This window comes from Bactrocera dorsalis, chromosome 1 (genome assembly GCF_023373825.1).
Source record: "Bactrocera dorsalis isolate Fly_Bdor chromosome 1, ASM2337382v1, whole genome shotgun sequence".
In the NCBI taxonomy this organism is placed as follows: Eukaryota; Metazoa; Arthropoda; class Insecta; order Diptera; family Tephritidae; genus Bactrocera; species Bactrocera dorsalis.
Window position 1 is genome coordinate 74,330,272 of NC_064303.1, and position 13,122 is coordinate 74,343,393.

The following is a 13,122-nucleotide window of genomic DNA, read 5'->3' on the forward strand; positions in this document are numbered from 1 at the left end:
GGCCCACCACCGTGCTTAAGTGTTGCCCTAGTATGTTTTGGCAAGTAAGCTTCGTTGGGACGCCGCCATACAAAACTTCAGCCATCAGATCCCTGCAACTTAAACTTGCTTTCGTGTGTGAAAAGAACCTTGAAAAGGAAGTAATAATACGGTTTTATGATTACTAAATCAAAATTATGCCATTTGCCCTTTGTCAAAACTCATCAAGCCTTTTTAAATACAATTTCGCAAATTCTAGCCTATTCATTCTATTTTTTTCGTGTATTCGGCTTTTTTACAACTGCTGTACCATGTAAATCGAAGCTTCTAAGTGTGCGGCGAATTGTTTCAGCTGAAACCTTCTTCCCTTTTTCATTTTCCAATATGTTTCTTACATTTTCTGCCGAGGAAAATGGATTTTTTCAACAATTTTCAGTGTAAACTTTTCTTCGGCTTGTGTTAGCTTCTTTCCTTGACCAGCTCTACTAATATTATTGATCCTATTTTCCTTCTCAAACTTTTTTATAATATCGAAGACAGTTGAATTAATTCTTTTCACAATCGCCGAAATATCTTTAATGGTTTTTCTTTCTTCCCATAACTGAATAATTAGCTTCAGAATTTCGATACAAGAATGAGCACGTGGGGGTGTCATATTGTTGTGTGGCTTACTCACAGACTTACCGGTAACTACTAATATGCTGAAAATAATATTCAGTGTTTATTCCAGTGGAATTCCACAACGATCAGAAGTATCGTTACTTGTAGAAGGTTACTTCTTGTAATTTTCCGGTTAGTTGTGTGGAACAAATTTTATATGTTGCGAGCTATTTCTCTAAATTTTACGCAGTGAATAAATTTATTACTATTTTTAAGTTTCTAAAAATAAAATAGAAGATTTTTCCTTTAATTTGATGTATCATATGTATCATTTTTAAAATGTTCACTATATTATTGGAGGGTGCCATCATTGGCAATGCACGCGTCCGGTTAGACGTGTGAGTCACTGTATGTTTTCGAGTATACCAAGTATATTTATATAATGCTCGTATTGTTTTTGCGTTCTTTTGTGGTTGTAGGCGCGTTACGAAACAAAAAGAGAGTTCACCATGTGAAAGTGTTAACCTCTTTAAATTCGTATAATATAATACGGTGTTGTTGTTACTTAATATGTATGTATGTATGTTCGAATATTTTATTTCTCTTCTTGTTTTTTATTGTGCCTTTTACTTATTTATTTGAGATATACTACTTACTGTTTTGAGAAACAGAAGAGTATTGCGGAAAATCTTGCAAGCGGATACTTGTATTTAAAGTGCTGTTTTATTAGCTTGTTATGTGTGTTTGTAATATAGGGGTGAGCAAATAAGCAAATAAAAGTTTTATTTTCTTTTTATATATATAGATGACACATATAATTAATTTTTTCCCGGTTTGTACCGTTCAAACGGATTATCTCCAATATAAATCCAGTTGTTATCATACATATGTATGTATGTTTATACATACAGACAAGTATAATGAATAGAAATGAAAACGATACACTTACTTAAAGTAAGATTTTGGTCTGTATAGTTATGCCTGTGTGCTCCAGTTTTCCTGTCTTGTTGTCCTACGCGTGTGTGCTCCGGTTTTCCTTTTTTTGTTATTATGTTGCATTAATGTTTTTTTTGGTTTTTGCCCGATAGCGCTCAAATTATATTTAGGATTATATTTTTATAACGCGGCGCGCTCGTTTGATTTTGCATTGTGACTTTTTTATGTAATTTGTGTAATTTATGTGTGATGTGGATTGTAGGTGATGTCGAGGTGAGTGTGATGAATGTAACATGTTAGTTTCTTATATTATAATGCGGTGAATGTAGAGTCTTATTAATGCAGGATTATTGGTGTGGTTAGGTGTTCGAGTTGAAATGGCTAAATGAGCCCCAGTCCTCTGCCCCACACCACATATAATCCGCAATGTTGTGTGGGGCAGGGGACTGAGGCTCATTTAGCCAGCAGCATTACCTATCTTGTATTTAATGAACTTGGAACAATTCTTTTCAGGCTGTTTCCAACCACATGGAGCTACGATGTAAATGTCATGGAATGTCCGGTAGCTGCCAGTTAAAAACTTGTTGGAAATCTGCACCGAATTTTCACGTAGTTGGTAAATTGCTTAAGCATCAGTTTCGGCGGGCTCTATTAGTGGACCAATCTAATTTGGGAAATGGAGAACCTATAATCGTACTAAAACGATCACGAACTAAGAAACAAAATTCTTCCACGAAAATTAAACAAGCTGATAACCGAGAACGAAATATACGACCAATTCGCAAAATGAAAATGGAAATAAATGAAAAAAGGTCTGCCGGTTACCTTGAGACATCGTTATTTTATTATCAACGATCGCCGAATTTTTGTGAGCGAGACTTAAGCGCAGATATTCAAGGTAAGTTATTTTCAAAATAATTAATTATACTCTCGGAATATAACGCACAGTTTATACTAGCTTTGTTTACCTACCAGTTGTTACCAGTAACTAAAGCATTTAATAAATGTACACGTATATGCTTCGAACATAAAATAAACGAAGAATGCATTTATATATTGATTTCAAGTAAAGATTTTTTAAATATTATTAATTTAAACAAATAGATATTCCATTTATTGTTAAACACTGATACTGACATGCTTGTGATGCATGAAATCCGATCTACAAACAAACCGCCCACTCCAACTTCGGTAAAGATAATCAAATTAAGTAACAGTGTGGTATCTGAATGGTGTTAGTGATGTACAGTGTCTTCAAAAAGGTCTTAATACAAAACTTACTGATTTATAATTAATAATTTTTATAATTTTTTGATGGTATATTAGATTTTTAATCAGTCGGAATGCTGGCATCCTGAGGTCAATTAGCGCTGAATACGCCCCTTGTTTTTGTATCCATTATGCTTAGACCAGGGATGGGCACATTTTTAGCCCGCAAAGTTAGCAAAGTGCGCACGGGGGCTAGATGAGGGGAATATCAGATTACGGAGAGAAGGGCATAACAAGTTGCGAAAAGTTGCAAAAAACTTAATGTTCATCGCAGAGTGGTTGCGGCAATACTGACATTGTACAGTGTACACAAATTAAAGAGCGGAAGTTTACTTCGTATCGGAATTGTACAGTTGTGTGAACAAAAAGAGGTAAACATAATTTGCAGGGTTTAGAGTTTCGCATTAAAATTTGTTTTTATTTGCCTTTGCATGGTGGGAAATTCTAATCACTGTTAGGAAAAAATATATAAGTTATACTTGTATCTAAAACCAATTTTATTTAATAAGAAAACAGCACATTTTAAAACTTCCCAACACCTATATTTGTTCCTATTTTGTTCACACCACTGTACATGTGATAGATCAGTTAATGGTGGTGATGCCAGTTGTAAAAATTCATTTTAGATACAATTGGGAAAACTTTTCTCAAGTTGTGGGCTTTTATACGTACATATGCATATCTGCATAAATAAAAAAGAAAAGATACTTGTGACCGTTATATTTACATATTGTGTTTAATCATATTGCAGTTCCATTTAATGAAAATGCTTATATAAATATATGATTTGTGATATCTTCAGTTTGGTTGTTTTATCAAAATCAAACAATTGAGGTTTTTTTCTATAATTGTTTTGTTAAATTTAAAAAATCTAAGTTGCCTCTGGAAATGTATAAAAATAATAATATGCGCTATAGAAAGGGAACACATATTATCAAAAATATAAGAAATCATCAAATAAAAATATACAATATTTGCGCGGCATGGCATTATTGATTGAGAGTGGCTAAGCACACAAATAGAATACAAACGCTAATGGCAGAAACATCTTCTCAGTTCGCCACGAGCAGCAAGCGTTTTGTTCTCGTTTTCATTCGAACAATGTTGCCATTACTCAATACGCATATGTAGTTTTGTGCACATCTAAGTTTGCAATTATAATTTTTCATAATAAAAAATATCAAAACTGAAATCAAACTATTAAAACTAGTTTATATATTTGTAAATAATAGCATTGGATTCTGAATTTGAGTTATTTTATGAAAATTTCAATTGAAGACAATTTTTGTAATTACTACAGTATATCGAGCCTGGCAACCCTGCGGTGTGAGAGAACAATCAGCCGAGTCGTTGGAAATTCTAGGATTGGCGGGTGGTAGAAGGGTTGTTGCGTAATTATTTACATTGCGCTCTCATAAGATTCATTTGGTGATATGTGTTTAAAGAAACAGTGGTTCATAAACTGAAGTTATTATTGAAATTACTTTTAAGGAAGTTTAAAGAAATATCCTGGTTTGAAACTTTTTGCTTCGAAAGTTATATATAAAATAAGAAGTAGGTTATCTGATTTAAATTTTGGTACTTGGTACAATAATGCGTGGACCTATAGCAAATGACATTAAAACAAACATATAATTTATTATTTCAAATAAACAAAATTAAATGCTGATACATATAAAGACATATTAAAAAAATGATTACTAAAATCAAATATTTATTATACTTTTTGTTATTTGTCTTACATTTTATAAATTTATAGTAGTTACAAAGAAACTTAAAATTGTGAGGCAATTTTACTGTTATTACCCACAGTGCAACTTCCCATATATGCGTACGCTCTCATTTGTCAACATGGTGTGGTAAAATACGTTGCTCTTACTTCCCTCTTCATGTTTGCCCGCGATGATCCCCTCACCTAGCCCTCAAAATGTGCACTCGTGCCCGCACGGGCAAAATGCCACTGAGGGCTAATATGCTCATCCCTGGCTTAGACTCTTTGTCCATAATCCAACTTCTTTTATTCAAACTATGTTTATGTACTGTCTATCATACTGAGTGCTCGGTAACCCTTGCTCTCTAAAGTACATTTAATTTCCTTATATTATATTATTTCTTTAATGCTGGTTACCAAACCACTACTCAATTCAGATTGGTATTCGTTTCTACGTTCATAGCTGTAGGCGACAAAAGAATTGTTATACCACTCAGTGATGAAAGATTAAAGTACGGTATGTTGGTTTTATTCGAATATCAGTTCCTTTTTACAAGGGTTTACACATCCCAAAGGGTTTACTTTCGCAGTGCTCTTTCCATAATTGCACTGATTGTGGTGAAAGGACACCCCTGCTTGCTCAAGTTGTTCGTGTTTCTATTTTTTAAGGGGCTATACCAGTGTGACGCATGACATATTACGCGATTTTCATGGATTTTTTTAAGAGAAAGTACACCATTGAATATTTCGAACCTCTTTGAAAGTAATAAGGTATATTTCAGCTATATTTCAAAATTTTTTTTTTTCAAAAAGTTTAAAAAATAACGGAGTTATGGGCTCTCTTCGGAGGTGCCAAAAAAGTGCTCCAACTGCTGGCATGATTCCGGCCGAATGAGTAGCTAAAACAAAAAAAAAATTTGAGAATTTTATTAAACTAAAAATATGTCCTATACAATGAATTATGATCTTTGAAAAATATGAGAAATTAACAAAATGATGTAATATTGAAAAAAAATCGTTTTTTTAGGTAAAAAATAGTCGTTTTTTTAATGCCAAATTGACAATTTTCAATTCAAAAAGATCGTAGGTCATTGTATAGTAAATGTATTCAGCAATACTCAGTTGTAATTTGAAGTCGATCGGTAAATTTCTCGTTGAGTTATGACGCCTGCAATTTAAAAAAAATGTCGTTTCGAGAAAAACGCACCGCCGAGCGGTCGCTCTTTTGAACGCTGTCATCCAAAAACTATTCAAGATACGACCTTCCCAATTTTACAGGATATTTATGGAAATATAAGCTACCGAAAAAGCAAATAAAATTTTTTTTTTTTTTTGAAAGAGGCTGTACCAGCCTTAACATCGATCGTGTCCATCCGCAAACTGTGGTATGTCGTCGCCACGTGACAAAGATTCAATAGTTTTGCTTATTTCGGTTATTGTTTACAGCTCCTTCTATGTACATTAGGGCGGGTCGAATTTTTTTTCGCATAAAGCGGCTAGCAAAAACGAAAACTACAGAATATTCTAAGAAAGTTTTGCCAAGAAACCATGGGTCTAAAATTAATTCCCAGGTCGCGCAGAGCGACTAAAGATTTTGAGGTCATACTTATAAAATTGTGCTCAAAAACCTATAGTTTTAAAATTAATATCATGCAATAATAGCAGGTTTTTGTAACTTATTTGTTTTTTTACCTGGCTGAGCAAAAAACCACAAAAGCAAGCAATGGTACGGTACTCTTACCACACAAGTGGTCTGCGTTGAATAAACAATAGTGTGTTCTAAATAATTTTTTTCAAGTTTTAAATAGTTTTCGATTAATATGTTATAATGGAAACGTCTGCAATGTCAGTTCAATGAACTCCGGGTCTTGGGTTCTTCCCAGTCTGAATGTAGGCTTGCCAAGAGATTTAAGTGATCTAAATCTACCAAGTAATCGTGATGTTAATTTTAATAATTACTATTTATTTTTACGCGTGGCTGAGCAAAAAATAACAAAAAAAGCAATCGTACGGTAATCTTATCACACAAATGGCAAAAAAAAAATTGGAAAATTTGGAATAAACTAAACATTCCGTTAATCAATAAAAAAAACTGCCTCGAAGAAACTGAAAACATTGCTAAATAAATATCATAATGAAATAAAATTTAAAAGTAGACCAAGTAAGTCTTCAACGTTTCTGGAAACAATTGATTAAGTGTTTTATATTGAAAAATGTCAGTGCGCAAAAACATTGCCTTGCTGCTGTGGTTTAATACCCATTGAACTCTAATAGTTTATGATTGATCAGCACAGTAAGAGTAAGCTAACCATTCCCGAATTCGAGGCGATTGCTATTGACCAATTTAAATTTTTACAATTTTTAAATTTATACAGTCCACGCGATATTTACCACCAACGCTGCGAGAAATTGTTAACACTGTAATTCAAAATAATTCATACTTCGCTCAACCTGAAAATATATTACTGGCAATGCTTTATAATAAGAAAAAAGATGTTCGCGAAAGAGCCATAAAAAAGATACTACATTATCGTGATAAAATTTGTGATCCGAATAATCTATGGGTTTATGATAAAAAGCACGCAATAAATTTTGAATACTCAGACTACTTTGGTCTGGTTTTCCTAGATGATGACAGTATTTTGTCTGAGCCTCCATTCTCAGCAAACATTCCATACGAACATTTGTTGCAGTTTATTGAGTCTGATGATCCGCCGCTTCCTGACCCAGGGATTCCATTTCATACCCAAGCAACTGAGCGTTGTGTACAGCTTCTGACAACAGTTTCACGACGCGCTATTGCAATGAATAGTGACGATATCATGGCCGTAACTATAGAAAGTCGTACTACAACACCACGCATGGAATCCAAAAAAGACTTTAAAACCTAAAAAAAACTAAAACTAGACAAGATTCTCAATGCTCAGCAAAAAAAAAAAAACAATGTCTGTAACTTGCACCACAAAAACATTTAATTTTTTGAAAACTTAATTACAATAATAACATTTTATTTTCGATCAACCATATTTTCCACAATTTTAAAATTTATAGAAAAAAATAATGGGAGTATATGTAGGCTGCATACATAGAAGCACAAACTTTCGTTGTAATCGAAGAAACCAAGCACAATTTTCCGAATCGCTTCTTATGAAAGTGTTAAAGTTTTTGAGTGCAATTTAATAAGTATGTATGTATGACCTCAAATTTAAAGTCGCTCTGTGCGAACTGGGAATTAATTTTAAACCCATGGTTTCTTGGCAAAACTTTCTTAGAATTTTCTGTAGTTTTCGTTTTTGCTAGCCGCTTTGTTGGTTTTTTTCCACCCATACAAATCGACCCGGCCTAATGTACATATATATATACTGCTTTTGATGTAGGGAGTTTTCAGTTGCATTTATCACTTCGTGTAGGGCAGTTTCAGTTGATTGACTCTTTACATGTGCATCCTATCAATTGGACAAGGTATCCGCTATGGTTCATTTTATATGTAAATAAATTAGCATTTCTATAACCTTTAACAGAAATGAGGTGAGTCTTGTGGGTCTAAAGTCTTTTGCGTTAATGTGTAATCTTATGCACATTTTTGGAAGGAACACTCCATTAACTCTTTTCGAGCTTCTGGGATGTAAGATAGTTGAATGCTGAAATTTCATATTTTTTAAAGCCTTGCACAATTGGTTTCTTTAGCATGTGCATCATTATGAAAACAACCCTCTCCAAACCTGCCACTTTAAATGGTAAGAAGGTGTTCATGCGTAAATCATTTTCTTGTTTCTTACGAAGATACCGATGTGCTCTACTGTATTTGCAAGTATTTCAAGTTGTATCTCCACTGCAAATTTAATTCGTCTCGCCATCCCGATAATTTTTATATTTAATATATCGTCACCTGAAATGCAAAATAACGTATCATCAAAAAATTCGAAATTGAGTGTCTTATTGATTACGCTTCACTACTTCAAACTATATACATAATAATGCACATGTTCCATTTTATTCCGTGTTTCATTCATGCCACAGTAAATTTCTGAAAATGTTGTTACGTTATTTTGCATATCAGGTGACGATATGTACGAGGGCTGTCCGATAAATAACCGACCTAAACATGATGCACGCGACTTTTTCAAAATTTTTTTTTTTCTACATAGTCTCCTTGTAACTCCACACACTTCTCCCAGCGATGCTCCCATCTCTGCAACCCTTCCAAATAGTAACGGGTGATTTTTTTGAGGTTAGGATTTTCATGCATTAGTATTTGACAGATCACGTGGGATTTCAGACATGGTGTCAAAGAGAAAGATGCTCAGTATGCTTTGACATTTCATCATGAATAGACTTACTAACGAGCAACGCTTGCAAATCATTGAATTTTATTACCAAAATCAGTGTTCGGTTCGAAATGTGTTTTATCGACAAATTTTGTTCAGCGATGAGGCTCATTTCTGGTTGAATGGCTACGTAAATAAGCAAAATTGCCGCATTTGGGGTGAAGAGCAACCAGAAGCCGTTCAAGAACTGCCCATGCATCCCGAAAAATGCACTGTTTGGTGTGGTTTGTACGCTGGTGGAATCATTGGACCGTATTTTTTCAAAGATGCTGTTGGACGCAACGTTACGGTGAATGGCGATCGCTATCGTTCGATGCTAACAAACTTTTTGTTGCCAAAAATGGAAGAACTGAACTTGGTTGACATGTGGTTTCAACAAGATGGCGCTACATGCCACACAGCTCGCGATTCTATGGCCATTTTGAGGGAAAACTTCGGACAACAATTCATCTCAAGAAATGGACCCGTAAGTTGGCCACCAAGATCATGCGATTTAACGCCTTTAGACTATTTTTTGTGGGGCTACGTCAAGTCTAAAGTCTACAGAAATAAGCCAGCAACTATTCCAGCTTTGAAAGACAACATTTCCGAAGAAATTCGGGCTATTCCGGCCGAAATGCTCGAAAAAGTTGCCCAAAATTGGACTTTCCGAATGGACCACCTAAGACGCAGCCGCGGTCAACATTTAAATGAAATTATCTTCAAAAAGTAAATGTCATGAACCAATCTAACGTTTCAAATAAAGAACCGATGAGATTTTGCAAATTTTATGCGTTTTTTTTTTTAAAAAAGTTATCAAGCTCTTAAAAAATCACCCTTTACTTGGCGTCTTTTTCTGCAAAATACGAGTTCACGAAAGAGATTGCCTCCTCATTTGACGAAAATCTCTGGCCGCCGAGCGCAGTTTTAAGTTGAGGAAACAAAAAAAAGTCGCTTGGTGCTAGATCCGGTGAATAAGGTGGATGGTCAAGCAGTTCGAACCGCAATTCGTGGATTTTCGCCATGGCGACTGTTGAGGTGTGAGATGGTACGTTGTCTTGGTGGAACAAGACTTTCTGTTTTTGCAGATTTGGCCGATTTTTCGAAATTTCTTCCTTTAGCTTGTCCAATAATGATGCGTAGTATGCTCCTGTTATAGTTTTTCCTTTTTCAAGATAGTCGATAAAAATAATTCCATGGCTGTCCCAAAAAACACTCGCCATCACTTTCCCAGCCGAGTACACAGCTTTAGGTTTTTTGGGGGCTGGTTCCCCCTTTTCAATCCACTGGTTAGATTGGATTTTTGTTTCGGGCGTATAATGATGAATCCAAGTTTCGTCTACAGTTATCAATTGGCGCCAAAACTCGGTCTTATTGCCTCTGAGCCAACAGAGCGCTAGAAATGTTCATGCGCGCACGTTTGTGGTCTAGCGTAAGCAAACGCGGCACCCAACGCGCGGACAGCTTTCTCATGCCCAAATCTTGGTTTAATATGTGACAAACAGTTTCTTTTGACATCTTCATAATCTCAGCTATTTCCCTAACTTTAATCCGGCGGTCGTCTAGTACCAATTGATGAATTTTAGCGATGTTATCATTAGTGGTTACAGTTTTTGGACGCCCAGGACGTTCATCATCTTCCAAGCTCCTGCGACCACGTTTAAATTCAGCTGCCCAAAATTTTACGGTGGTAAACGATGGTGCAGAGTCACAATACACAGAGTCCAACTCATCTTTGATTTGTGAAGGCGTATTGCCTTTCAAAAATAAAAATTTAATTACAGCTCGATATTCAATTTTTTCCATTTTGGGGAAATCACCGAAATAGACTCACAAAAACGACTGTCAACAGATAATTGCGCAAGATAAATTTCTGAAATTTTGGCGAGTAGCTATTATAATATGCACAATTTGAAGTAGAAACTTTTTTTTCAGATGTGCCGCTACCTTCACGTTGAGGTCGGTTATTTATCAGACAGCCCTCGTATGTATAGTGTATGTATGTAAGTCGATGATCAATTTTACATATTTTTGAAAATAAACTATAGTAAGTCCAATATTATACGTTCATATACATATACAGTATACGGGATATTGGAAAAGAAGACTGAAGAAGACAATTTTCATTAAGGTATCACATTTCATCATTAGCATATAAGAGATGTTTCAAAATCTTGATATTAGTCATATGGCTCAAATTAAGACATCTCATACCATCTTAGAAGTAAAATTTAATGTCGCTGGCATATCTAAAACCTCTTAGAGCCCGGTGCCTCGCACACTTTCCGAAATTTTATAACCACCACTGTGTTCTCATGTGCCAACATGATTAACGATTAATGGCATTTTGTGGGCGTGGGAGTGAACACATCGATTTTTAATATTTTTGGGGGTCCCATGGTATTAAAAATTTTGTATTAACGCTCTTTTAGTTTCTAACCAGCTCAATGTTTTTACTTCTTCAGCAGTTCCAAATTTAGAAAACAAATCAATACCAGGTAAGGTAATTTCCTTTCTCCCATTCTCAAAAATCAATTAAGAATTTCTCCCTAATTTCGTAAGCAGGAAGCGTGATTTTAAAAGGCAATTTGTGTGTAATGTGATCATATTTACACATATTGCATAATTCACATTCGTTAATAATTTTACTGATTTCTTTTAAGTAGTTCGGATAATAACATTTATTTCTAAAACGATTTGCATTCCTTTATATGCCTTGATGAAGGCCTTCTAAATGAATTTCAAGAATTTTAGTTTTAAATTCCGAATAATCTCTAACATTTTGGTGCTCTTTAGTTGCTCTCAATATTTTGTGTCTTGCATTGTTGATTAGAGTTTTAAAAATATTTTGAAATTTCACAAAATCTGCGTCATTAGGCATGAATGTTGTAGTATTTTTACCAATTAAAAATTTCTCTATTAAATCTTTTATTCGATCGCTAGTTAAGTCAATATATTTAATTGTTTTAATGCAGTTTCTAAAAATATTTTCAGTTCGCAAACTTTACTTTTTTAATACGCTTTCATTAGCTTCACTTGTATGTATGTATGTATGTATGTATGTATGTTTGTAACTTTTTTAAGTGGTACTGAAACGTGGAATATTTGAGCGACACTGTAGGAAGGCAATAGTAAGTTTAAGCAGCTCACCAAAAAGATGCGTTTAAAAGTATGCAAAATCTATATAAAACTAGTTTTAGTGACATTTAAATAGCATACTGATTTGAGCGTCGACCGTTTATAAGATGCAAGGTTGTACAGTAGAACATGCAGTAATTTATCTGGTCTCTCGACTGTTTGCTGCTGGACAAGCTTATGTAGCACTTAGTCGTTGTAGATCAGTGGTTCCCAAACTTATTTTGTCTCCCGCCCACTTTGAGAATAAATATTTTTTTAGCGCCCCCTTTTTTCACCTATTTAAAAACCACTATAACTTCAAATTAATTATTGTGACCTATATATGTATATTATCGGAGAATTCTAAACGAAACTTTTACTATAACCAGCAACTTGAAACCTGAGCGCAGTACGGGCTCCACCTGCCAATAAGAATGATTATTGAAACACAACTTTATAGTATTAAAACAGAGAATCTTTTATTAAAAATAAAACTAAAATAAGATGATGTTTAATAAGTTTGTTAATATCAGGTTCCAATTTACTCAAGAACAGTCGCAAGTCGCCACGTTCGGTAACAAGCAAACGATTTCTATTTTTAGTAAACAGTGTTGTCACAGCACTAAATCCACGCTCACCAAATATGACGATGGGAATGCTATCAAGAATCGTTGAACGATTGACCACAATCCAGGGTACAATTGCGAGATCGGTTTTTGTAGTCAAAATTCTAGGTAAGCATTTTTGAACTTGATTTTTACTTCCTCGTTTGTTGTCAATTCTATGAGTTCTTCTTCCAGCTGAGGTGACATTTCTGTGTTGACATTTGAAAACGGATCCAACACCCAGTCTGGTATTTCCAAGTTCAAAAGGTCCTGGTATCGTTCGGTGAAGTCAATGTGGAGATTTTCCAAATGTTGGCAGTAGGCAAACAATTCGCCGTTACTGCATGATACTGATAAATTCGGAAAATTGAGAAACTCACGTCTGCCCAGATTCTTTTTGTGTAGAAGCAGTTTGGCTGCGAAAGCAGCAACGACGTTTTTTGTTTTAAATTTAGTATATCGCCTTGCAGTTGGAGATTCATGTCGTTGAACAATCTATACAGGTCTGTCATGTAAGCTATATCATTCTTTGATGTCTTGAAATTCTGTATCTTTAGTTTCCAAGAACTCTATAACAGAGTAAAACAGGTTGTAGAAT

General features: G+C 34.6%; 2 protein-coding genes across 2 annotated transcripts in view; both read left to right on the plus strand.

Moving 5' to 3' along the window:
* LOC125776860 (protein Wnt-10b) overlaps positions 1-13,122 on the plus strand; it is a 595,050-nt gene that overhangs the window by 457,688 nt on the left and 124,240 nt on the right. The window contains exon 5 of the mRNA XM_049450534.1: positions 2,029-2,413. Coding sequence (XP_049306491.1) covers positions 2,029-2,413 — 385 coding nt within the window. The remainder of the gene's footprint in view (positions 1-2,028; positions 2,414-13,122) is intronic.
* Positions 1-13,122, plus strand: part of LOC125777001 (uncharacterized) — a 447,720-nt gene that overhangs the window by 399,314 nt on the left and 35,284 nt on the right. The gene's annotated exons all lie outside the window — the stretch shown is intronic.